Raw genomic sequence first — 25,417 nt, forward strand, 5'->3', positions numbered from 1 at the left:
ATGTCCCAAGCTGAAGAATGAAGACAAACAAATGTGACATAAGAAGAGGGGTGTGGCATAAGAGAGGGGGAAGACTGCAACAACATGTATTATAACTGTTCTGGATCCTGGACCCCCTCCCCCTTGTTTTCACAGGCCTGCATGTACATAAGTAACCTACACATTAGTAACTTAAGCTGCCTCAGGGCTCACAACTGCCTCTCACTTCCTCAAACACACATATTTACACATGCAGTGAGATGCTAAACAAGTTAGTTATGAAAGCCAACAGAGCTTTCATAACTAACACATATCCTCAGCCCTGATCCAGCTAATAAACATTAAATACACTATATATTTACACATGCACACTAAAGATAAAATATAGAAGTACACCAATGAAGAAACTACAGCCTCTGCTGTGCCAGTATATAACATGAAAAGAGACTACACACCCATTCAGCTAAGTATTTTATTGCTGCTGATTAAATAACACACTCAGCTCTACAGAAATCTATGTCTAAACTTGAGTAATAAGACTGATTTTCAAATTATTTTTGGCTTGGACCCTGTTATTTGGATCTGAAACAGTCAGGCAATATCAAATACAAACTGGCAACAAGTCAATATGAAGAAAATTTCACATTTTGCTCAAAGATCCTTGCTGTTTGAGCTTCACAAGTGCCCACATTTGCTTCTTTTTTTTTGCTGCATTTTACTATGAGTTGAGTGTTCCTGTTTTGTGGACAGTACAGATAATCTTATGGCTTAATTTGGGAGAAATTATACCATGTACTTTTCATGTTTTCAGATACTTTGCAGTGTTTTACTCACTCCAATATGTCTTACCCAGGCTAAAATCTCATGATATTATGATCTAGGTTGCTATCTGGCCCTTGAAGTGGTCATCTAAACTAAGAAACAAACGTCATAAGCTCTTCCACATATTAGTATTCTGATTAGACAACTTCAGCTTTCCTCAGACAAATTCACTATATACTGTAATACTGTAACAAGCTCTTTTTATAAGAGTTATCCTGTGCTCCCCGCAGAATGTGTGTCACACACCGTATGTCACATGTGATGCATGACATGTATACTTTACTCATGAGGCAGCTTATGTATGTCTACTATGAAAAACATGAGTGACTTAGCAGCTGTTGACAATAAAGTGGCACCTTTTTAACATGCAAGGGCAGGCCTAACCGCAGAAACATGTTGATGTGATTAGCAAAGATAAAGACATTGATTTTCTGTATCTTAACAAGTCTTACATAGAGTTGTTGGTCAACTTTCTGGGTAGGGCTGTGGGATCATAAATAGGGTCTGACTAAATTAGGTTAGCCTGGTTGTGATTTTAAGCAGGACTCTACACACAACCACAAGCACACACACATACAAACACACAGAAAAGCAAACAAACATCCCAGTTTCCTAGAAGTTTCTGAACCAGCTCCAATGGATGTTTGCCAGGGTGTTCATGCAACTCCACCTCCTCCCAAATCTCTTCCCTTCTGTTTCTGCACAATCAACCCCCCCTCCTAACCCCATTGCAATCACACCCCACCCCGATATCTCCTTCCTCCATCTACCCCCCTCTTCATTCTCTGACTGCACATAAACAGATTCTAGAGGTGTGTCTCATCTCAGCCAATAGCAGCTTCCTCACGCTGTCCATCTCAGCCAATCAGAGCGCCCGACTGGAGCAGCCGTCTCTCCTTCTCAACGGCAGTTGTTGTTTTGCTGCTCTCTGTTTTCTGTGAGTATTCAGAATGATGGATGGAGAGACTAAAGAGGAGGTTGGGCATTAATAGGCTCTGGAAGCTTGCCCACAATTAGGTGGGGGCTAATCTCAAAGTGTGTGTGTGGGGGAGCACAGTGCGCACACACTTTGTTTCACCAAAGGACGTACACAGCCTTCACATGCTCTTCATCGCTATCTGTATCGCACTCCCTCCCTCTACCTCCCTTAACACACACAGGCCAGACTTTGTTTCTTGCACATAAACATCATCCTGCCTCTCTCTCAGACACACACACACACACACACACACAAACACACACAGTTACTGGTTATAGCGAAGGGTGTGATGAGCTAGCAACAGTGGAAAAACGCCTGCCCCGTACAAACAGAACACCTGTCAAACCAGTCAACAACAAGCAAAAACACCCACAATCAGCACAAAATAAAAGCAGAAGAAGTTATACTTTAAGAAGTTATACTGTTAGACTTTTTAGAAATTATACTTTAGTTATACATGTAGTTATCTATTTAGTTATACTTTATATTTTTAGAAGTTATACTTTAATTACAAATGTTGAAATCTTAATATTATGGTACATCAGCACATGATTATCAAAAGCATAAGTACTTTTTTTAATAAAATATGTAGGTATATTGGCTCTTTTCATTTCATGCAAGTGACTTACAACAAATTCAAATAAACTTGTAACTTTCCAGTAACATAACTGTATAATCAACAAAAATAAAAGTGATAACATTCTTTTTTATAATAATAATAAATGCAAAAGACACATTAAATATTTGAGATGTAAAAACACAGCCTTAAGATGAATTGTTTCTGTCCTTTAAACCAATACAGGAGTATTACGAACAAGCTCTACAGACTTTACACAGACACCCTGTCCTAGAAAAACATTACTGACTTGTTTTTCTCACTCTTCCTCTTTCCCTTTTTAGCCAAATGTATGCAACAGGGATGTATTGCACAAGGATGTTTTCAACAGCTATCCTGTAAGTATCAAAAGAAAAAATCTACAACAAACGTAGCCTATATAACAACTGTAACCGCCCAGGTTTTATGTGATAGTGTTGGGTGATTAAAAAGCGCCTTTGGCTAAAAAGAGGTATCGTTTGCTTAAAACACCTACGTGGTGGCGGTGAGGGAGCATGTCAAGTCAGACTGAAAAACAAGTTTGTGAGTTTCAAGATCTGGTATGAATGCTCCACTATTTCTTTTTTCTCACGTGTATGTAGGGGGATGGGGTCTGAAACAAGGGGGTGATGACAGCGTGTTTGGATGAGCGTCTCAGTTGGCTGGTCACCTTTACACACCTGCTTCAGAGACGTGCAGACACATGCGGTATTTCACAAAAGTTCACCCCTGATCTTTTTCCTTCTTCACATATATGTAACTGAGCCCTGCTGACCCATATTCCTATGTGAGGAAAGACATGTTATAAGTCACTGCCACACAAAAATAGCACAGGATCACACATCGTGTAACACATTAATGATGAAGAGTTTGTCATTGTTGTGGTTCACTCTTGGCATTACTGGATGTCCGTGTGCGAGTCGGCATCACTTCTAATTATGGCAGCACTTACAAATCAGATGACTTCAGCAAAGTTTGCATATTATTTAATAATACTGTCATCTGCTTTCATAATTAACTGTTTAATTTGATTGATAGGTTTGGCACATGAGGACAGCACCAGAATCTGTAAACAGTGAAAGAAAGTCAATACGGCCATTTAGTGTTATTTTTGCATCTATAAACTCACTCTTTAATCTGATCCCTGGCTCTTTAAAACTCTCTACTATGTTAAGAAGCTACTCAGTACAACTGCCTGTCCTTTACAAGTCATGGTCAGTGGGTGTTTTGCTGTAAATAGCTGTCTGCTGCAGCTGAAAACAAAGTTGATGGGGCAACTAACAGAGGGCTATGTATGGGCTGTAAAACCAAAACACTGAGCTTAAAAACACTATAGAAATAAACGAAACTGGGTTTGTTATTGCACTTGTCACATGAATCCCCAGAAACAGCAAAAATATTGTTCTGGGCAGCTTTAAGTTTAACAGTCCATAAAAACTGACTATAGTTTTTCTAGTCTAAGGTGTTTGTAAGAGAATCCTTGCATATTGTTTGGATGAGCAGTCCAAACCCAAAATTAATTCAGAACAACTGACACAGGTAATAATTAACTGTTTTTTTTTTTCATCGTGAGGATATGAACACATAAATATGTGCAATAAACCTGTGACAGAAGACTACATGAGTGTTAACAAATGCAGCCTAAGTTGATACCTAACCCAACAGTGACATAAGTGACCTTTTTGGCAAACTTTAATTCAGATCTAGGTTAAATACTAGGGGTAAAGCCCCATTCACAAGTTCCTTCTACACACAAACTTTTATGCACACAACCTCTATTAAATTAGTGGCAAACAACAAAAATACAATGCAAGCAGGTAGCCCCACACATAAAACAGTATATGACTACAAGGCGAAGCACATATGATATACTGGGCCAACAAACAGTCCGGTTTGGATTTCACTGTGAGGCAACAAAGAAGCATAAACAGTGCATGTCCAGACGGAGATAAGCAAACACAGAGATGACAAAGAAAATGACAGATGGGCAGTATAGGCATGAAGATAGGAGTGTTGTTTTTGTATTGACATATATATTTTATAAAATCCCATTGAGATCAAGATCTCTTTTGTGACCTGGCCAAGACGTCAATTTATTTAATGCGATGTGTAAAGAGTGGGTTATCTTTACACCAACTCACCTTCATATATTTGGACTACAGCATCAAGTGGTGGCTGCCGAATCTAACCTCAATAAATCTAAAAGTGGATGTGAGATAAAAATCAGCTGCTGCTTAGACTTAAGTGGTATTGCTTCGACTTGTGAATTGATTACAGTTCAGTAGGTCACTGCTGGACATTAGCACTGAGAAAATGTGTTACGTAAGTTCCCGATCAACCCTTTGTTTGCTTTCTGACATCATGCCCTGTCCTGTGTAAATTTATGACAAAGGGTCTTTACCGAGTTCCTTCCTTCCTCTCCTTCATTTCTGACAATAAGTGACAAGATGCGAGCCAGTGGGGCACTGACACTCCCTTGGAAGTAGCCAATGAGCAAGTGAGAGCTTGTCACTGATTGATATCCTTGTGAGCTGTTAGCATGAGGTGGTTTGTTCTTTTACCAGATATGGACTCCCATTCTCCATCTCTGAGATTATGGATGGGGATGTTGGGGGAAGCTGATATTAATTCTGGGCTTAGAGATATTTACCAGGATGTTATCCCCAGTGGAAATGTTAAAAAAAAAAAAAAAAAAAAAAGAGGGAGAGAGAGAAAATAAGCTGACTGCGTGACTCATGGGTTTGTGTATATTTTGTGTTGGTTGGCTGCCAACTTTACATGCCTGGTTTCCTATGGGCCTCAGCATATTTACTGTAAGATGAAGAGATGCCAAAAAACCTATAGACAAGGTGTGGCAACCTGCCAGTAAAGACTGTTATGGAACCAGATGGAAAACTGGCCTTTTTCCTCCTCCTCATCGATCTCTCTATGGCCTACATACTTGACTTCTCTCAAGAGTTTTGCCAAAATTGGGCATTTAGATTAGTAAAGGCAGATAAAAGTCTATTTTTGCCAGAATATAGTGATAAACTAGGCTCAATACGCTCCTAGAATAGTCTGGTAATGTTATTGTATGATGTTAATGTCACCAGCAGCCCCAATGGCAAAAAGAAGGGAAATACAGTTCAAAGGTATTCTGACTTAAGATACAAGACTCCAATCTATGGGTGTAAACAAATCACAGCCTTGTCTAAGTCTATTCTGTTTGTGTGGATGTCAATGAGAGAAGTGATTCAGTTCCTTGGATGAACAACTATTTTATGATAACTGATTCACATGTCAAATGTCTGTCAATTTACATTTGTCCAGGTCATCGTTTATCCTTACTGGGCTTCTTTTTGTTCTTCAAAAATAAAAACACATTCCAGTTTAACTTTGAAAATAACCTAAGGATCTTATTCAAACATTAGCAAATTACAACACAATCCACTAAAATCTGAACTTAATTAGATAATTGTTTCGTGACATAAATAACAGGTGTGTATCACAGTTGTCAAGTAGCCAAACACATTGGCACTTTGCATATTTTTTCTTCTTTATATCTCCAAATCAAAGTTAGAAATGACCAAACTCACCAAATATAAATTTTCCTACTAAGAAACCTACTCTGCTGAACCATAAGACTAAATTTTGTCAACATTGGGAGACTGTTCAGCAACATCAGAGATCTGAAACTGTTGGCTGACAATGGCACATGTGACCAGAGCTTAAGCTAATTAACCACATGTTAGCCCTCACGTTTTCATCTTTGGTGAACCAGCCAACCGTGGAATCTTCCATCATTACTTTAGGTCCATAATCTGTGATTTACTTGTGGTTTAGGCCTCATTATGTGGTAATGTGAGGGGCTTTCAGGTGGAATCCTGACTAACACTGCAATCAATCCAATATTTTGAAACATGTTTGATATTTTGAAGTGAAGATCTGGATGATTAGGTCAATAATGTCTGAACTGAACATCAAGATCCAATGAGAGTCACCATTGTTGCCAAGTAAAATATTTTAGCTCTCGGTAGTAACAGGGTTAACCTCAGCTAGCAGAATACTGCTGATAGTAGTTAAAAACAGACAGTTAAAAGCTCACCTCCATTTGTCATATATTGACTGTGACAATCTGACTATTTCCTCATTCAGACTTGTTCCATCTTCTGTTTTTTTCATCACTATACTGCATTATCTACATCTGTATTCCCATGAGATCATATGAGGTGGCACACTGGCTCATGTGTGATGCAGCCTTATTTTCAAATCTTGTAGTGTATGCAGGTTTGAGATTAGAGAGATGATTATCAGTGAAGATCCTCCTTATGTGTGTGATGCAAACAGATTTCAAAATCGGTTAGGATTTTAACATCCTCCAGTGTCTGTCAAGCTTTAGCTAGCATACTCGCTAAGTCTTGCCACATTAAGTAGCATTATCATTCTTTCACAGTACCTGAACTTTTCCAATTAAATATATTCTAACTGTTAAAGTCATCTTCATCCAGGTTTTGATGCAACAAATGATTTTACCAGAATTAAAAACAATTCCAAGCCGTTACTCGTACTTATGATGATCAAGAACTAAACAGCCTCAAATACATTTAGGCATCTATCTGAAGTGTCACTATTAGTTTGTTCTAAACCTTAATCAGTGTTTATCTTTATGAAATTAGCCCCCTGTTTATTCCACTTTGGCTTGTTCTCATATTTTCTTATATGTTTTTTAATCTTCAATGCAGCCCAACATATTTTCTTGCTATTTCTAATGCCCCCTTGGTGCATTCTTCCTCCTCCTCATTCCTTTCTCCTATTTAGTGTTACTTTTCTGCTATTCCTCACAGTAGCTGATCATTCACCCCTTCCCTTCACCTACCTTCATTCCACCCTCTCATTTTCCTACCCCTGGTCATTAAACAATGGGCTGCATTGTTTCCAAACATTTGCACTTGTTTAGATCTCTGTCTAATGCGCTTTTTGGCCTTGAAGATTATACTGAGTATTTTCAACATGGGCTCAGTCTTATTTTTAATCACCATCAGCAGAGACATAATGTAAGCTCATAGTAAGCCTACACACCCTGCTTAAAATGCTTAGGCTTAGGCTTTGTACACTGTTATGCATTATCTAATGTATCAGAACATGCAAATCCAAAACCAGGAACCATAGATGTACATATCTATAGTTCTGTTTAATGTGTCTCTACATAGAGTTTCCTCTTAAGGTAAAATGAAAACATTTATTAAGTTTACCTGTTGGGAGGATTCCTGTTACCTCTTTCTGCACCGATGGATACTGGTTGTTCTTCAGGCCAAATAGTAAGTAATGAAAGCAAACAATAATGCAAAGACATGCAAAGACATTTATACATGGATAAAAAAAAAAATCCATTGTTTACAGCTCTCATGATCTTGGCATAATTAAATATGGCTAGATAAAGGTATGGGTGGTGTTAATTGTCAACTTAAGTTCCATTAAATCCAATTCAACCATTCCATAACAAGGACAATATAAGTCAATCTGTGCATGTATTTACATTTATGTTCCTCGCGATAATCTCTTGATGTAGAAATAAGTGCAAGAAGGAGAAAAAAAAGTCACCCAATAGGGCCTTTGCTGACTTATACATACACGTACTATGCGTCACTATATTGTGTGCATTCATAGGGAGTGAGTATAAATCACACATGAGGACCTGTTGAAAATTATGTGGAGATGCTGTGGAGGTGCTAGCTTCATTCAGTAATTTTTCTACCATTGAAGGGAAATTAATTAAACAATTATGTAAAATGTTCACAATCAATAAATGTGTCAGGTCGAGGTAAACCCAGCGATGGCATCTATACAAATAACAATCTATGAAATCTATTTCTACAGTTCAATAACACATTAAGACTGTTTCCGATAGAGACCTGACGCAAAAAGAGCAAACAAGAGTCATGAATTGAAGAGAAAATCTGCAAGCAAAGTAATAATGTAATAATAACCAAGGTTTTTGCGTCATCTAGATAGAACTGTCTGAATTGAAGCCAGCTGCTCTGTGCCAGTGATTATCTTATCTTGGCTGTGCTGAAGGAAATGATGTACAAGCCATATAAAATGTTTGAGATTATTTTTGTAATGTTATCGCAGTCTAATGCTCACATCTGGAATAAGTCAAGAAAACATCCTCAATTATTGCTGATGTAAAACACTGCAAAAGTAAATTTTTTTTTAAGTTTTATGAGCAAGGAGGACTGACATCAGACATTTTTCAGAGCCTCAAGCTACATGACGTGTTTAGGGACAAGTATTACCAGTATTACATCACAATATCTGTCAGTAAAGTATGACAAATATGTTTAAATGTACATTGCTGGAGGACGTTGCTATGAAGTGTGAGGCCACTGGGCTCAGCTGTGGAGTTGTTGGATAATGCACCATCAGAACATTCCAGGACTGCTTGAGGGACAGTGTGTGTCTGTGTGTGTATTTGCGCATTACAGTGGGTGGCTGGTCACACCCGGGGGTCTAATAAACTTCCAAGGTGTGATAGATGACAACATGATGTAACAGTATCCCTTTCAATTACTTTACTGGGACATGAAGTACAAGTGTGAGGATTAGCTGGGTAAACAACTCCTCGGACCTGCTCGGACATTTGAGTCAAAGCTTCCGTTGTTTTTTGTCAGTCATGAACTTACAAATGCTAACTGCAAAATAAAAAAGGGAACATCAGCAATTCCTCTTTGACACGTGAGTCTTGTGTCAAGTCTGAAACAAGTCACAAGCGACCAGATCAACACAGACACTAACCGCACTGGTAACGTGCACATAAATATACACATAAGTTTCACTTACCCCAGACAAGTGCAAACACAGACACGTGTAACAAATACACACATAGACTGAGTGTAGAGTGTGAAGAACAGGCTACATACTCCTTTTTTTTTCATAGTTCAGCATTTATAACACACAAGCTTATCTATTAAAATGTGTGAACTAATCCAATTTGCATTCAGACAGCCTACTTGTCCATAATGACTTTAGATGCATTTGCATTGGAGTAGTATAACCCAGGGGCCTCCAGTGATTTAGAAATAAAACCTATCATGTCTGTGTTGCATGCTTCACAGTCTGTTTTTTACTCACACATTATTCCTTGGTTCTGATGACTAGGCTTACAATTTACAGATGATTGTTAAAAGTTCTAAAAATGTTCATTTCTGTTGCTGTCATGCATCACATCATCTTTTGAGATTTCCCTTTTCACTTTAAGTTTGCTCTTTCAGTCAATATCCATGATATATCACAAATTAAGCCTACTGAATTTCAATCCAAAACACTTTTAAAACTTTTATTTATCATCACTGGCAGAGCCTCCATAGTCCTTGACCAGGAAATAGGCTGAATAAATGCACAGAGGAAAATGAAAATGCTACAAATCATAAAATGTCAATTCAGATACAACTAATATTATCACAGAACCACTACATTTGCTGAAATAGGATAATCTGTAGTAGTCTGTGATGGAACTTTTACTTACTCAAATACAGATACAGCAGACTCACACAGGTTCAATATTTACAGGTGACCTCTGCAAATATTACAAATTACCAGAGGTCTGCAGGAAATACCAGTCCAGTATGACTAGGGCTTTTGACAAACTGAATTAAAACAGCTTATCTGGAGGACTGTGACAATGCATTTATGCAATATTACTGTCATTGCAAGAAACAGCATATCAACTGGAATTTTAGTTATTATTTTAACATGGAGTTGTTTAAATTAGTGTTTACCTGGTCTTCAAAGAGTTTATTACTAGTAACTAACATTTCAAACTCAATCAAGTGTTGTAAATGAGAAAATAATGCCTGAAATAATGCCTAGTGAAAGAAATAGGTGAAAACATTAACTGAGCATTTACAGTAATACAAAAATCCCTAGACCTTTTAATTTTATGACTCCCTGGGACTCATACTTTCAAAAATACATTATGAATTGCCCAGACATCCACATTTTTACTGACTCAATGTCAGAACAATTTTCAATCACATTTTCTGGTCTAGGTTTGAGAACAAAATAGAGCAAGACAGCAAAAAGGATGTTCTTCTTCCCATTGGTGAAAACAAATTAACACGTCATAAAACACAATAATGGGCTAATTATTATATTATATTATATTATATTATATTATATTATAGCTGTGATCAGCTGTCACTGTGCTGTAGCATCAAATGTATGTCTGGTATTTCATCTGTGTCCTCAGTAGTTGGGTGGCCTACGGATCGATATCATCAGAAGTATTTTGGCACAATATCTTGTTACACTCACAAAACTAGATGTTTTGTGACAGCTGGCATCAGCTTACAGCCATAAGTGCCTTTAAGGTGAAGGTGATAAGTCTACTGAATGTAAGTCCTGGGACCAGTTCTACTAGGTGGACGTACACACGGTTGTAAATCTAGTTAGAACTAAATCACATCTTAAAACCTATGCAGCATTAATAGCCATTGCCTCATCTTGGTGCTGTAGTAGATTTGAGACTAAAATGGAAGTGTAAAGTAGAAAGTCTTCACTAGTTTTCAAAGTGACAATAAAAACAAATACAGGCTGGACTTTTAGGTATGACAGCATACACCAATCCTCTGAATATAAACTGAGACTGAAAATTTACTGACAGATTTCATTTCAGCAGTGCTCCATTGTTTTAATTAACTGAGTTAGCACTGCAGTTGCCCCATGTAACAGATCTGAACAGAGTGTGCTCCCCATCACAGGTGCTGGATTCTCTGATGGAATACCAGTGCATCATTCCAAAATAATCACTGTTTTGGTGATTGGAAGCAGAAGTACAGCCCGCCCAACAATACAGAAAGTTTTGTTGATCCTTTATTACATTCAATATTAAGTTTGTATCCACCTCCTCATACCATAGGAGTCCACACACACACAAACACATACACATACACATACACATACACACACACATAAAATCTATTTTTGTGCCTATGTCATCTCAGTGCTAGTACATGCATAAGTATGCAACTACTAAATGTACTCACTTTCTTTTTCAGTGGTTAGTTTTTAGGATAATCTGGTCATTTTTGACCTAATTAGCGCTGCACTTATCACTTATTTTCACTGTAGTTTAATGTGTGTGTTATTTTCTTGATTAACCAACTGTTTGATGAATGAAATGCTGATGATAAAAAATGCCATCTAAGACTCGAACATAATCGACTTATTCTCATATGGAGCAAAAAAAAAAATCCTTGTATTCCTTTAAAAATAATCAAACCAGTTCACTGATTATCAAAATATCAATGAAGAGGCAAAAAGGCAACCCAAGTAAAGATTTCTGAAGCAACTGCTGAGTCAACAGACTTCACAAGGTCATTGACTTAAAAGGATGTGACACCAAATATTAAATATGACTTCATGCTTATATTTACCCATCAAATAACTTTTTGCACCCTACAACTGGAAGCTGTGTAGTGTGAAAAGCAGGGCATCAAAATATCACAGCCCTTCTACTTTTTGTGTGTGTGTGATATGACACAAAATAACCCAGAGGTAGACTGGTCGAAGTGAGGGAGTGTTTTCCTATGCTAAGTAAACACCGTGAAGCAAACCCTCTGGTGTGGTTTTTACAAACACATGCAGACAACACACTCTCAGTCCGATTGTCTACACAAACACACACTCACACTTCAACCTGGCTTTGGAGCAAAAAAAAAAGCTGAGGTCAGAGGTGAACGACTGTGGGAACGTAAAGGATCTGTAGCATGAAACTGTCACCATCCTGACAAACTGGCCTGTAACATAAACAAGCACACATACATCAGCCGCAGACAATACCCCCCTCCCCCCTAAAAGGAGAGCACAATACTCAAAAACCACTCCACAGTGTGCCTGAAACAATACCACACACACTGAAACAACATCAGAGCCAGGCCTAAGCCAACATGGAACTGCGCGAGAGCTTGGAGCTGCATCGTTCTGTAAGCAGTACCCCACAAAGCTGCAATGGGAAACAATCCATCAGGTGCTGACATGGCAAAATTCATGTCTCAAAGTGTGGGGTCTGTGCAAGACTGAGTGAAGTTACAAGAGTACATGCACATATAGCTGCATGTTTGTTATTTTTCTTCATGCCTACAACACCAGAAGACTAAAAGTACACCTTACATCTTAAATACATCTTAAGTTTTCATTCATTATTTTAAATATTGACACATACATACCAATACTTGGAAGAGGATTTGCACCAAAAAGGAAAATTGCATTGTAATTAAAGCACAACACCACAGGGTGTGCTCTGACACTCCTGTGTGACATTCTCCACGGTTAAAAATGGATTTGTCCTTTACTTTACTTACTTTTTTGCTTGTGTTTCTTCTTATTGCACAAATTTGGGAGATGTACACACATTAGCAAATGAGGTATCACAACCAGCAAAAACTGGATGCTGATAACACAGTGTGAAAATTAAAAATGCATGGTAAAGAGAAAAAACAGGTTACAACCCTTGTAAATGTGGGATTGACCCGAATTATTTTCCTTATAAATGTTGGAAATTTTTTAGTTCACAAGTGAAAAATGTTGCTAAAATTCTTGAGGAAAAGTCTTGGCAAGGTGGCATCTCCAAATGGCTTGTTTCTACAGGTCAACAGGTTAAACCCCAAATATATTCAGGTTACTATGATATATGATGGTGTATAACAAAAAAAACAACAACAAAAAAACAGCACGTTAATATATTTGAGAAGCATTAATCTGCATAATTTCATTAGAGCTACAATGATCATTCAGTTCATTAATAAGAGTAATTTCTAATAAACTGTCTGATTCCAGCTTTGAATATTTTCATGTTTCCTTATTACCGTTTTGTGTGATTTCTAAAGCCCAAACAAGGAAATTAAAAGAGAGTAATTGTTCGTTTCGGCTCTAAAAATGAGAGACAGGAAGTATATTCTCATATTTGAGAAGCTGTCATCAGCATATTTTGCACTTCCTCTCAAAACATTAGCACTTAAAGTTAAATCGTCAGCTTCAACTTCCAGCTGAATTCAGATTCAGAAGTTACACATTTTTGTCTTAATCTAAGTGGGAGTATATTTTGTTTGTGTTCCGCTGGTTAAGCCTGGTGTTGATCCTGTGTGATTTTTATCCTAATAGGGGCTACCTCAGACCAAGACCTGGACCACAGCCACTGGGCTATTCATGCTTTGTGACCTGATCCACAGATGCCTGCATGCCCACTCCTATAAATCTGTCAAGACATGTAAACACACACACACACACACAGACTGACTGACATTCAGAACAGGCAGATCAGCATTCATACAGACACAAATACACACACACACACACACACATTCTGGATGACAGCCCAGTGACCAGGGCAAAAGGAAAAAATTAAAACTATGCACAGCTTTTCATGCATTCAGCCAAGTGCATGGAAAATTCCCATCAAGCAACTTAAGAGCGCTGCAAAATCACGATAAAGAGCGGTACAGAGCTCCCCCTTGTGTTCAGTCAGGTCAACTACCAGCGTTTCAACCTCCCACTGTATATGAAGTGAATGATGAAACCACTCAGGCCCGATCTGTTTCATCAAGTAAAAAGGTAGAGCACTAAAGAGTGAGAGGGAGGGGGATAAAAGGGACATATTGATTTCTCAAATACTGCATCCACTGGACAATAACCTTCATCATTCATTTATGAATTCAATCAAATGAATCCTCAACAGATGGCATGCAAGTCAATAGATGAAAGCGTTCTAGGCCAGGGAAGGAGTATATGAGGCAAGTGAGGTGATTTGCAGCCACTACTATACCAGCAAGACCCGCTTTGTTAGATTATGTATGTGTAGTAGAGTATAGAGTCCTATTGAATGCAGAGCTCCCTCAGGATGTCCAACAGCTTACAGAAAACACACAAGGACACTGATTTTGTTTCAGAGTCCTTGTATGTTTTGGTGTGTATGTTGTACACACCAGGTTACACAAGGAAGCATCTGGCGTGTACAAAACATGCACATAATGAAAAGGTGCTTTTTCAGTCCCAGAACTCCCTGTAGTCTCCCTTTAAGGCAGCACTGATCCCGGCTACTGCCATCAACAGGATACGACAGCCTGTGGGTATTCTATATGCTCAAATATCTATGTCGTCAGTAGGGCTGAATGATATTGACAGAATATCATAATACATCTTGGCTGCAGTTAACAATTATATGACTTGGTGATTAATAAGTTGACTATTTTCTGTAATAATTGATTTGTTATATCTACAAAATATATTTAATGTCACCAAAAATATCATAAAAATAATGTAATTTATCACATGCTGCATAGTTCCAATATGTGGAGTATGTTCAATAATATATGGTCCAGTCACAGTTGCCATCATATAAAACAACAAAACTGCCAAATCACATGCAGAGTGTCCAAATTTAAGATAAAAAATAAACAATAAAATAGCTATTAAAGATGATCAACTCTTAAGTGTGTAGTGAAGCAACAAAATAGTTAGGAATAAAATAGATATGGCATGCTATATAAATCCAATCCATTATTATTATTATTATTATTATTATTATTATTATTATTATTATTATTATTATTATTATTATTATTATTATTATTACATAGTTATACTAATAAAGACAAACCTTACAGCTGCTCTAGGCTTTTATTATTATCTTTTTATTGGCAATAACTAACTCAATTATTATTTTATTATGTACTGGTGTCTATTAGGTTGACATATCTGTTGTGGTTGGTATGTTTCTGAAGACTTGCACTGTTCATATGTAGCCCTTTGTTGTACTGCTCATACAGTGACAATAAAGGGTCTCTGTTCTATTCTGCTCTATTTGCTGTGACTAGACAGAAAAAAAACGGTTTATATAAAAATGTCAGACTCGAAATATTGAGTCTGGGTATGGGTCTAAATGCTTTGGCTTCTGTACCAGTTCATAATCTATACTTTGCTCAAAACCAATTTTCTTTATGCTTTATTTCAGTTCATTTGCATTTATGCACACAAAGCAGATTTCCAATATATGTAATGAAACTATTTACCACAACTTGACACAGTCTGTCAACACATTATCAATAAAAATGTATAAACAGCATTTGTGTGTGCTGCAAGCACTGACATTAATGAGATATTGGAATTTTATATCGAACCATAGTGTCTAATTCCCATAACAGTGTTTAAGTATGGTCTACAGTCCTATGAAGTATAAAAATAATCAATTAGAATTAACTTTTTCAGTTTAAGTGCCGCAGGAAACCATCATTTACATCACTAATAATTACTAACTATGGATTTCTCTACTATGATGAATCAAATCAATGTGTGTGTTTGTTAAAAGGTCTAAGTGAGTAGAAAAACATAACCTCAATGAATAAAGTTCTTTGAGAAATATGCTTACAGAAAACCAGCATGATTTCTTTGACATTTAGGCTTTTTCTCAGAATGACACTAAGTGCTGCAGTTACATAAGAGTCTGTTTCCACTGGCAACATTAAAGCAGAAAAAAAGAGAGTTGAACATATTCTTTTATAGATGTGCCCAGCAAAGAAATGAAAGCTGAAGCTGATAAGGCAGCATAAGGCGACATTTAATTAATAATTTACGAAATGCATTTCCATATGGATGTTATAAATATCACATGGCAAAGGAAGAGAGAGTGGTTTGTTTATTTAACAGTACCATGTGATCACTCTATCTCTTGTTAAATCTCTTGATAGGAGCAGCTCTGTTGGAGGTTGATTAGTGAATGCCAAGCAGAAGAACCTGTGTACTATCATATTCACCCACCGTTATAGCTGTTTTATTCATATGCTTTTTCTGTTGTGTGCTTTTCTACTTCAAAGCGTTTGTTATTCCCTTCCCACCTCCTGCTGCAGCACTTTGTTACTGTAGTCCACTGCTTTGCCACCTCCCTCCACACCTCGCTCACTCATCTTCTTCTTCTTTGGTGTGTGGGAGAGACGAGCAGAGCCTTGTAACATACGTCTAATCAGACCTGCACCCAAGTGAAATCCAGAGTGGATTGCACCAACTGGGGAGACAAAACATTCTTTAAAAACAAAAAACAAAAACACAAGATCAAGAACTTCTAAAACGTCCTGTTGTCATTAAGTATCTAATCTATTTAATTATCACACACAGCGTCTATCTTGGCTTCTCTGGTTTGGCGTCATTAAAAGTGATTACATATTATGTCTGATATGGACTGGACACGCTGTTCAGTTTTTGGGGAGCAGGCCTCTTATAGATACAGGGTGCTAGTAATTTTCCACTGGAAGCTGCTGACTGAATACAGACAGTGCTTCTTCCACCTCCTCACTGGTTCTCACCCTTTCCTCTCACTCCCTCGACATCAAAACATCACGATCACTTTCTTTCTTTTCGTTTGGTCATTATGCCCGGCCATCATGTTTTGCCACTTTTGCGTTTCTACTTTCTTTCCCACTCGTCCGTCTCCCTCCTTTTCTTCCTCCCTCTCAATTCCTGAATAGCGTAGCCAGAAATAATCGCATGCAAGCCAACAAACCCCCGTCCACCAAATAACGGTGCCAACCAACCTACCCCATCATTGCACCTCATGCCGCTGGTACCATGACGACTGCTTACACTTTGCAGAAGCCACTATCCAACACTAGACCATCCCTCCCTGTGCCAGGATAATACAGCCTTTAAACATTTATGAAAACACCTTTTATAACAAAGATTGATGACACACAGAGAGAGTAAATTAAAGGGAAAGGATTCCCCTCTTTTTCTATGAAAAACTTGATGTGTTATAGCAGCTATAAAAAGAAAATAGTGCTTTTTTTTATCATTTATGCAGGCTTACAACAGGATTGACAGTGACCTAGTTGCACACTTGCCACATGCCCCCCTCCCCAGTCTTCCTGAGTCTACAGCCGACAGCAGGCTGCTCTGGCTAGAAGGTGGGGGTCTGTCTGTGTTGTGGGATCAAAGTGTGAGCTTGTGTGTTAGTCTTCTTTCCTACAAAGTAAAAAAAATCAGGGCTGGGCACTGTGATAAAAAATGTCCTAAAAGAAAAATTGTTATTCTTTCCAGTTTACGGGCTGATGTTTGGTCCTGTCTAAAGAAAGTAGACGGTTATTTGTGGCTCCATTTTCAACAATAAAATTAAGGGCAAAACAAAATACTGAAATCATTTTTGCTTTAGCAGACAATACAAACAAATTAATCTGAAATGAAAAATGCAACTGTATCATGATTATGTGATTCTTACTATCAGTTTAAACATAAGGAATGGGGTGGGGATGGGGACACATGAACTGCTGAAAGACCTACATCACTTTATGCATAGAGGCAATACTAATAAATGTATGCACATCAGCATTTTATAACTGATGCTCTATTGATCCTTTTGGTTTAAATCTATATATTACATCAACAAACCTACTCACATGTAGTTCTACTCATTATTGTTGTTTTTAGCTGACATTTATGCCAAAAAATCTTCATCAGAAGGGTTTATCTATTTAAATAATCATTATTAATTTTGATAATTGTGTTTGAAGGCTATAGAAAATCTGTCTAATTCCATCTTATTACACTGGAATATCGTCGTGTTTTTTTACTCTATGACAGTAAACCGAGTATCATCGGGTTGTGGCTCAAACAAGATGTTTGTGGACAAGACTTTGAGATTTAAGAAAGATTGATATATATATATATATATATATATATATATATATATATATATATATATATATATATATATATATATAAATTATACATATGTATATATACACACACACGCACACACACACGCACACACACACACACACATATATATGTGTGTGTGTGTGTGTGTGTGTGTGTGTGCGTGTGTGTGTATATATACATATGTATAATTTTTTTTTTTTTTTTTACAATTTTCTGACATTTTATAGTCCACATAACAGACTGATCAATTAAAAAATAATCAACATATTACCAATTAGGTGCAGCCATAATCTAAAATGCATTTGTCATAGTTGTGAGAAAATTGTGAGGTTATGAAAGACCAGCATCCAAGCCAAAATCAGACATGGGGCATAGAGGTAGCCACAAATAAATTGATAAAGCATATAATTTGGTAAGACTGGAGATCACACACTGCCAACGCAACACACTGCCAACGCAGACATAAACATACCCATCACCATCAACAGTGTCCCATCACTGTGCCCAGCTGGCTGGCAGCTGTAAATCCACAGCTTTATTTCTCTATCATGTCCTCCATGGTCGTGGAGTATTTCACTGTACAGTTAGTGTGCCAAAGGTCGCTGACTGCCTGCTGCTGCTGTTCTCTCTCCCCCACTGCCATGCAATTTGTGTGACCCGGTTCAAACATTCGCTAGCAGAGATCCACCATAATCCAGCAGATCTGTCCAGACAACAAGGCTTTCTCCGTACGTCCTATCTCTATTTACACAGTAAGCACCATCTACATGACTAGAGGCACGCACCCAAACACACACATACAGTCACAAACCCACAGAGGTACATATGCACGCCTGTGAAGACATTCAACCACATGCAGGATAAGGGACAATTTGTTCCCACTGTGAGAGAAAGCAATAACAAATTTCTTCTGACAGAAAAAAAATAAATACTGCATCCATTCATGCTGCTGCCAGTCAAAGTTGAGAAGTCATGTTTGTTTATATAGCTTTACAGGCTTTAAGACTGGCTTGTATAGAATCAGTCATCAGAGATCACATCTAATCCACCATTAATCACAAATCGCAACAACTGCAACACATGGCCTTAGCCCTCGCAAAAGCTCTGAAAAAGCATGAAGTCTGATTGTGCAATGTGTGTACAATCAGCCGAGCACATTCCATTGTTGGCACAAAAACCTAAATGTAAACCTCGTCTTTGAAACCCCATCTTAAAGATACACTAAGGCATTTTAATGTAGTCCTGAAAAATTAGTTAAATCCCTATCAGTAATGAGTAAGGGTTTGGAGATACTCCTTTCCATATTTTGGGGACTGAAATGAGTCCTGTGTTATTCTTGGAGGAGGCTCAAACCAGGAAGCTGTTACTCCTAATTAATCACACGTAAGTGTTTATTAGACAAGCAGCTGAGTCATCCTAAAAGTCCATAATTAGCTAAATAAGTATGTGTTAAAAATGAGGAGCATCATAAGCGTGAAACATTCACAGCCTTGTGAAAAGGTAGAAAGACAGTTGTATATAAAAATGTTTGAAGAATCTCATTAAAAATTAAAAATCTTCATTTTTTCTGTGAAACTTCATAATCTTTGCAAAAAAATGTTTTTCTGGTAACTTATTTTGTCCTACAACAGAAATATGACTTAAAAACACTGAAGAGAAATCACCTCTGACAACATTGGATTGTGAAAACTAGAATATGGATTCAGAGCACACAAGTAACAAAGGGGCAAAAATGTGGATCATACCTTTCTGGACGTAAATCAGTCGCTCAGATTTACTAAGAACTAGACTGAGTCAAATGCAAAGAGACACTAAGTCCATTTGGTATTTACTGTATGTCCCTAACTTTAACATTTTATCCGTCTAGGCTGTGTCCAAGTCTCTGGAATCTACACAGCATCAGCCTACATCACAGGAACAGGTTGATCTTTTGAGAGTAGCTTTTTACTCAACTTAGGGTAAAGGGCTGACACAATGGTGTAATTACATAATACAAAGAAACCCCTCTCTGTCTCTGTCCAGCCGCCCAAGACTGGGCTCCTTTCATCCAGCCAGGGAACATGGTGAGCAGAGGGAGAGCTGGCCGATAAAGTCTGCCCACCCCTTTCATAGACTTCGAACAAACACTTGTCTCTCTTGATTTGTGTGCATGTGCATATGTGTGTACATTTGTATTTAGTAGGTAAAAAGCCAACTGAGGCAACTTTGTGGAGCAAACAGAGATCTGTGGCGTTCATTTTGGTGTTTTCTCCAGTGGGTCTTTCAACTGCTATTGGATCTGCAGCACTTTATGAACTGATAAAAATACATATAAAATCTGGTGGAATTACACAGAACAGGACAACAAACAAACATCTACTGTGTGGTACAGAGAAAAAAGAGGGCCAAATATTCTGAGCCACAGGGGTATTATGGAACATTATTCTCACAGAGAGGGAGGCCTTCCTCTTGGAAAAGAGGTGGGGGTTACCATGAGGAATGGACTGTCTGTGCTTTCAAAGATTTTGTCTTTAATAAGCAGATCTGCTGGAATTAGAGGTCTGTCTGAGCCTGACCCCCCCCCTCCTCCTCCTCCTCCTCCTCCTCACCCACCCACCCCCTTCTTCCATCCTTGACAACGTGAGAAAGGTGTGTGTTACAATGAGGAGGGGGACCAGAACAACATGAGCTACCACACTGGGCTCATAAATGCACCCTTTGGCAAGCCTTCAGCAAATGCAGCTTAGCATAATTCAAAAATACCAGACGGTGTGTACTGTGGTGCACCGCTAAAGCCGCAAAGAAGCTTTCTCCCTCTCTCATCTCTCTCGGCCCTCTCCTCCATCCTCCAAAAGCACTTCCACACAAACAGAAATTAATGTCATGGCCAAACAGTTTGTTTCCTCAGAACAACATGTTGGCCTTTCAGAAGTTGTCAGGCTTAGTTTTGTTTGTTTTTCAGGACTGATTACACGAACAGACCAGAGCTAACACCACGCTTAATCGGGACAAATCCATTTTTGCAAGTAAATACTGAAAAATTTGACTGACCAAATATATAAACACACAGCGATGCACAACAAATATTCACAATAAAAAGACCATCCCATAAAAATGTACTATTGTTTGTCATATACACAAAGGAAAAGGATGGCGGTTCACAGAGTTTGGCAACACAACATAAAATGATAACATCTGCACTCTCAACATGAAATGCATGGCACTGCTGTACTGCTATAATGTCTATGTGCTGCTTTTATCCACTTCACACTAATATATGCATAATAAATAAGCAGTATGTACAGAACTTTAGACCTTTCAGTACCTGATTATTGATCTGTTTAATTATTTAGTTATCTTTAAAAATAACTTCACAATCATTACATTTCATAATAACCTGTAACCCTTTTTCTTATCGATCAGGGGCTCTTTGCAACAACACTGCATGGATATGTTGTAATTGTTCATTCATTCAACACCTAGGTAGAGGGATGTTGCATAAAGGCCAAACTGATTATGTTTCCAGGCTTTAAAATGAGGTTAATGTTTGCAATTGCAACTATGGTTTAAATAATAAAGGACGTTTTTCCTCATTAATATGTACTAATGTTTGATGTGCTCTCTTGTGTGCAGGCATGTTGGTGAAGTGTTATGTTAGTAATGCCTTGGCACTTGTAGCATTAATGAGTTGAGGGTGTCTCATCATGTCATTGACTGTAATCCACTTGACAAAACATGCACTCGTCTTGGCAAGTCTCGACTAAACTATAATGTTTACATAGTGTATGAGGTGGTAAGTGCAGTAGATGGCAAACAATACTAAAAGCACTACTATAGGAGACATGTAACAGTGTGACCTAGTTTTAATCCACATGGCACAAGCAGTATTTATGAGGTGTTTATTATAAACTGTATGAATCACCTACCTGGATGGCCCGGAGCAGTCGAATGCTCCGCTCTCTGACATCTTCAAAGGGACAGCGTTTGGACAGCATGAGGAGGTGAGCCAGGATGTCATTCAGGTCACTAGTGGCGGGGCTTCCCGAGGCAAGGGGTAAGGGGGCCTGCGCTGGTATCGGGCCTATAGCCTCCACTTTCCTCATGACCTCCTGGTGAATGTTCTCCATAGCTGCAGTTCTGGAGCTGGCATCCCGGCTGCCGAGTCCGTCCCATCTCCCCAGAGATTCCTGGTCCTGCACTTCCATTTCTTCACTAAGGACTAATGCTTGTGATGGATTTCAACAGGCCTTGCAGTAAGTTAACAAACAAAACAGCCTTAGTTTACTCAAAACCATCACAGTGTCTTCACACTAAAGGTCAACCCATAGGGGGTATTACAATAACTGACAACAAAAATCACCACTCCCCTAAATAATGTACTACTTTTACTTTATTAGAAAGTAAACTGTTAAATGAAACATGTAAACCAAAGTAATAAATACCTCATTGAACAAGCATAAAATAAATCTGAGCTAACCTATTATTTTCCCACTGATGCAGCAATTCCAATTGAAAAGATTAAAATTACCCCTAAGCTACTGTCAGGGTCCAGCTGTTGCTGTTAGTGACAGTTTGTAAAGATTCTACTGACACATATTAATTGACACAACCCATCTATCTATCTCTAATCAGTCTATCTCTAGTTAAGCCATTAACAGATGTGGTAAATATTAGGCAAACAAGGACTCATGAGCAGAAATGTCCTTTTTATTGTATAACATTCACTATTGACATAGTACTACAGATATGACAGAAATGTGCTAAATTTAGACAGTAAATAATACATGACAAATATACATTATACTTAGCTTGTCCACCAATGAGTACCTAAAGGTTACTTTTTTATTCTTACATATTCAGATAACTATGTGTAAACAATGTGCAATGCAAAAAAATATTTTTCATGTATAATATTATATTACAATATAATTCATTTTCTTGAATATATGTATATCTATGTATATATTTGACATGGACATATAGTAGCATTGGATCTAGTACATATAATATGAATAAATAGGCAACCAGATGTACTGCAGGTGGTTAAGTGGTTGTATCAAAAACTCAGAAAATGTCTTTAAATTAAGATGAATAATTAGGCATAGTATTTAAATGTGTGATACGATATGCAAGCACAAGTCACAGCAGGAAATTTTGCATAAATTATTCAGGGGGGGACATCTAAAAGTCGCCATATTCTTGCAATACACAAATTAATTTAGATACACAGCAGCTTATACATCGTATCGTCAAACCTATTCGGTACATATCTTAGTGACTGTTCTTTAATGAATGTGTATAAAACATTAAAATAATAGGGTTTGATGTCAACCCTGACCACTATATAATAATTCGGTATTGGTATCTGTTGCAAAATGCAGTCGTAAAATACAAAGCTAACTAAAAATCATTCATCATTTACTAGATAATTGCACTACATTGATGTTTGCCAACTGCAAAAACAAATGGGGTCTAAAATAGCCACGGGCTATGCCAAACCACTAGGCTGTAACATGATAATAAAAGTGTTAATGCTATCTGAAGCTACCGCAAATTCTAGCAAGCCGACCCTTGATTGTTGGATTTTATATTGAAAATGATATATATATTATGGTAAAATGTATAAAATACGCAGTAAGTTCAGGTCCATTCAATCTCTTGCTTCCATAAGCGTGTCAAGGCTTTCAAGTTGCCTGTTAACAAAGATACACACTCAATTAAAGCAGCACCGCGGTGAAAACAACATTCCGACATGCAAAGCTTTCATCCAGACCGATAAACTTGAAGTGTCATTTTGTGATACTCACTTTATTCACATTCTTTGGTGCAGGTCTTTCGGTGTGGGACTCCTTAACACAGAACTGACCAGTTAGTCCCAGGGTAGAAGGGATAGGAGGAACCAACTTCAGGGTAAACATTTGATTGGCAGAGAAAGATGACCAATAATAACAAGTCATGGACATTACAGGGCGGTACTTTAGTGATTCTATGTACTGATTGGTTCGTGAGGAGTCGAAATGCTCGTGGGGGTGTTGATCATGGGAGTTGGATTCTCTGTGAAATGTTTAGCCGTTCAGTGTCTGCGGTAGGGGGAGGGGTTCAAAACTACATTTCCCACCATACACTTGGGCATGACACCCCCCCCCCCCCCCCCTTGTTTATCAGAGAGGCAGAAAAACAGGCAGAAAGAGGATGCTTTTCATATATATATTTGCTTAGCTTGAGTTTAATTTAATTTGTATTTAAGTTAATCCTCCTGAAATGATGAAGTTTAACAATAAGCATCTAAATATTTAAAGGCAAAACAGGCAACAGCAAATCACAATGAGATGTTTAAGCTTATGCTCTTATGCCAATGGTAAATAATTCCTTTACAATGCTTTTACATTATTTTAGCTTTTAGGCATGTGAGTTTTTTTTATTGTAAATCAGAAAGCAATAGGTGGTTATGAAGTGCTATAATCTGTAAAAGGTAAATACAAATGGCTATGTGTTTTGATGCAATACACCTGCCACTCACCATGTCCCTTATTGTTGCAACAGCCCTTTTGCACACTGTTGTGAAAATATGCACATGGCGATTGACTTGAAGTTATCTTTATCTTATCTTCTTATTCTCTTTGGCCATTGTCTTGAATGTTTACACTTATTTGGGTGAGATCATTTTATAAACCTCTTGGGATTTTTGTTTGTCTCACATGAACAAATTATTGTATTGTGATCTAGTTTTTTGTGTCTTTTCTTTTTAGCTGTGCAAACAAACATTCTTCTTAGAGTACTACCATGTTACAAGACATGCAACTAGAGAGGCATGCATTGTTCCACTCAGAAAAAGTGGATTTGGTCAGTGATCTTTTGCAGTTACATGCACGAATGGAACTCTATCCCAGTGACCATCAGAGAACTGACATCTTACAACATGTTCAAAATTAATTAAAGACAAAAAAAAAAAAAAAAAAAGGTTCATTAATAATCAGTGTTGCCTACATTAGCACTTCCTTAGTCCTGTCTCTCCTGCTTCTGTTATCTCAGTGTCTCACTCTGTAACACCTATCTTTTTACTTTTATGTCTAATTTTTATTTTAAGACTCTTCTAGTACATGTGTTTAGGTATAAGTATCTGTACATTTAGATCTTTTATAAATAATATTATATTATTATATATTTAAAGACATTTTAATATCTGCTCAGGGACTGCGCATGAAAAATAATCATTTGACTAATTCTGGTGTATTTATAGTAATGTGAATTTATAGTAATGTATGTCCTTGTCAGTAACCAATAGTAACAATACTACTTCTTATTGTTATTGTTGTTCTTGTTCTTGCTGAAGTGGAACCTAAATTTCTCAGGGGGCTATGCCTAGGCGATGAATAAAGTAC

General features: G+C 37.6%; 1 protein-coding gene across 1 annotated transcript in view; it reads right to left on the bottom strand.

Annotated features, from left to right (window-relative positions):
* sesn1 (sestrin 1) overlaps positions 1-23,969 on the bottom strand; it is a 62,079-nt gene extending 38,110 nt beyond the window's left edge. The window contains exons 1-2 of the mRNA XM_030127919.1: positions 23,843-23,969; positions 21,962-22,282 (exon numbers count right to left, since the gene is read on the bottom strand). Coding sequence (XP_029983779.1) covers positions 21,962-22,240 — 279 coding nt within the window. The 5' untranslated portion in view covers positions 22,241-22,282; positions 23,843-23,969. The remainder of the gene's footprint in view (positions 1-21,961; positions 22,283-23,842) is intronic.
* Positions 23,970-25,417: the final 1,448 nt, after the last annotated feature.

This window comes from Sphaeramia orbicularis, chromosome 24 (genome assembly GCF_902148855.1).
Source record: "Sphaeramia orbicularis chromosome 24, fSphaOr1.1, whole genome shotgun sequence".
Taxonomy (NCBI): Eukaryota; Metazoa; Chordata; class Actinopteri; order Kurtiformes; family Apogonidae; genus Sphaeramia; species Sphaeramia orbicularis.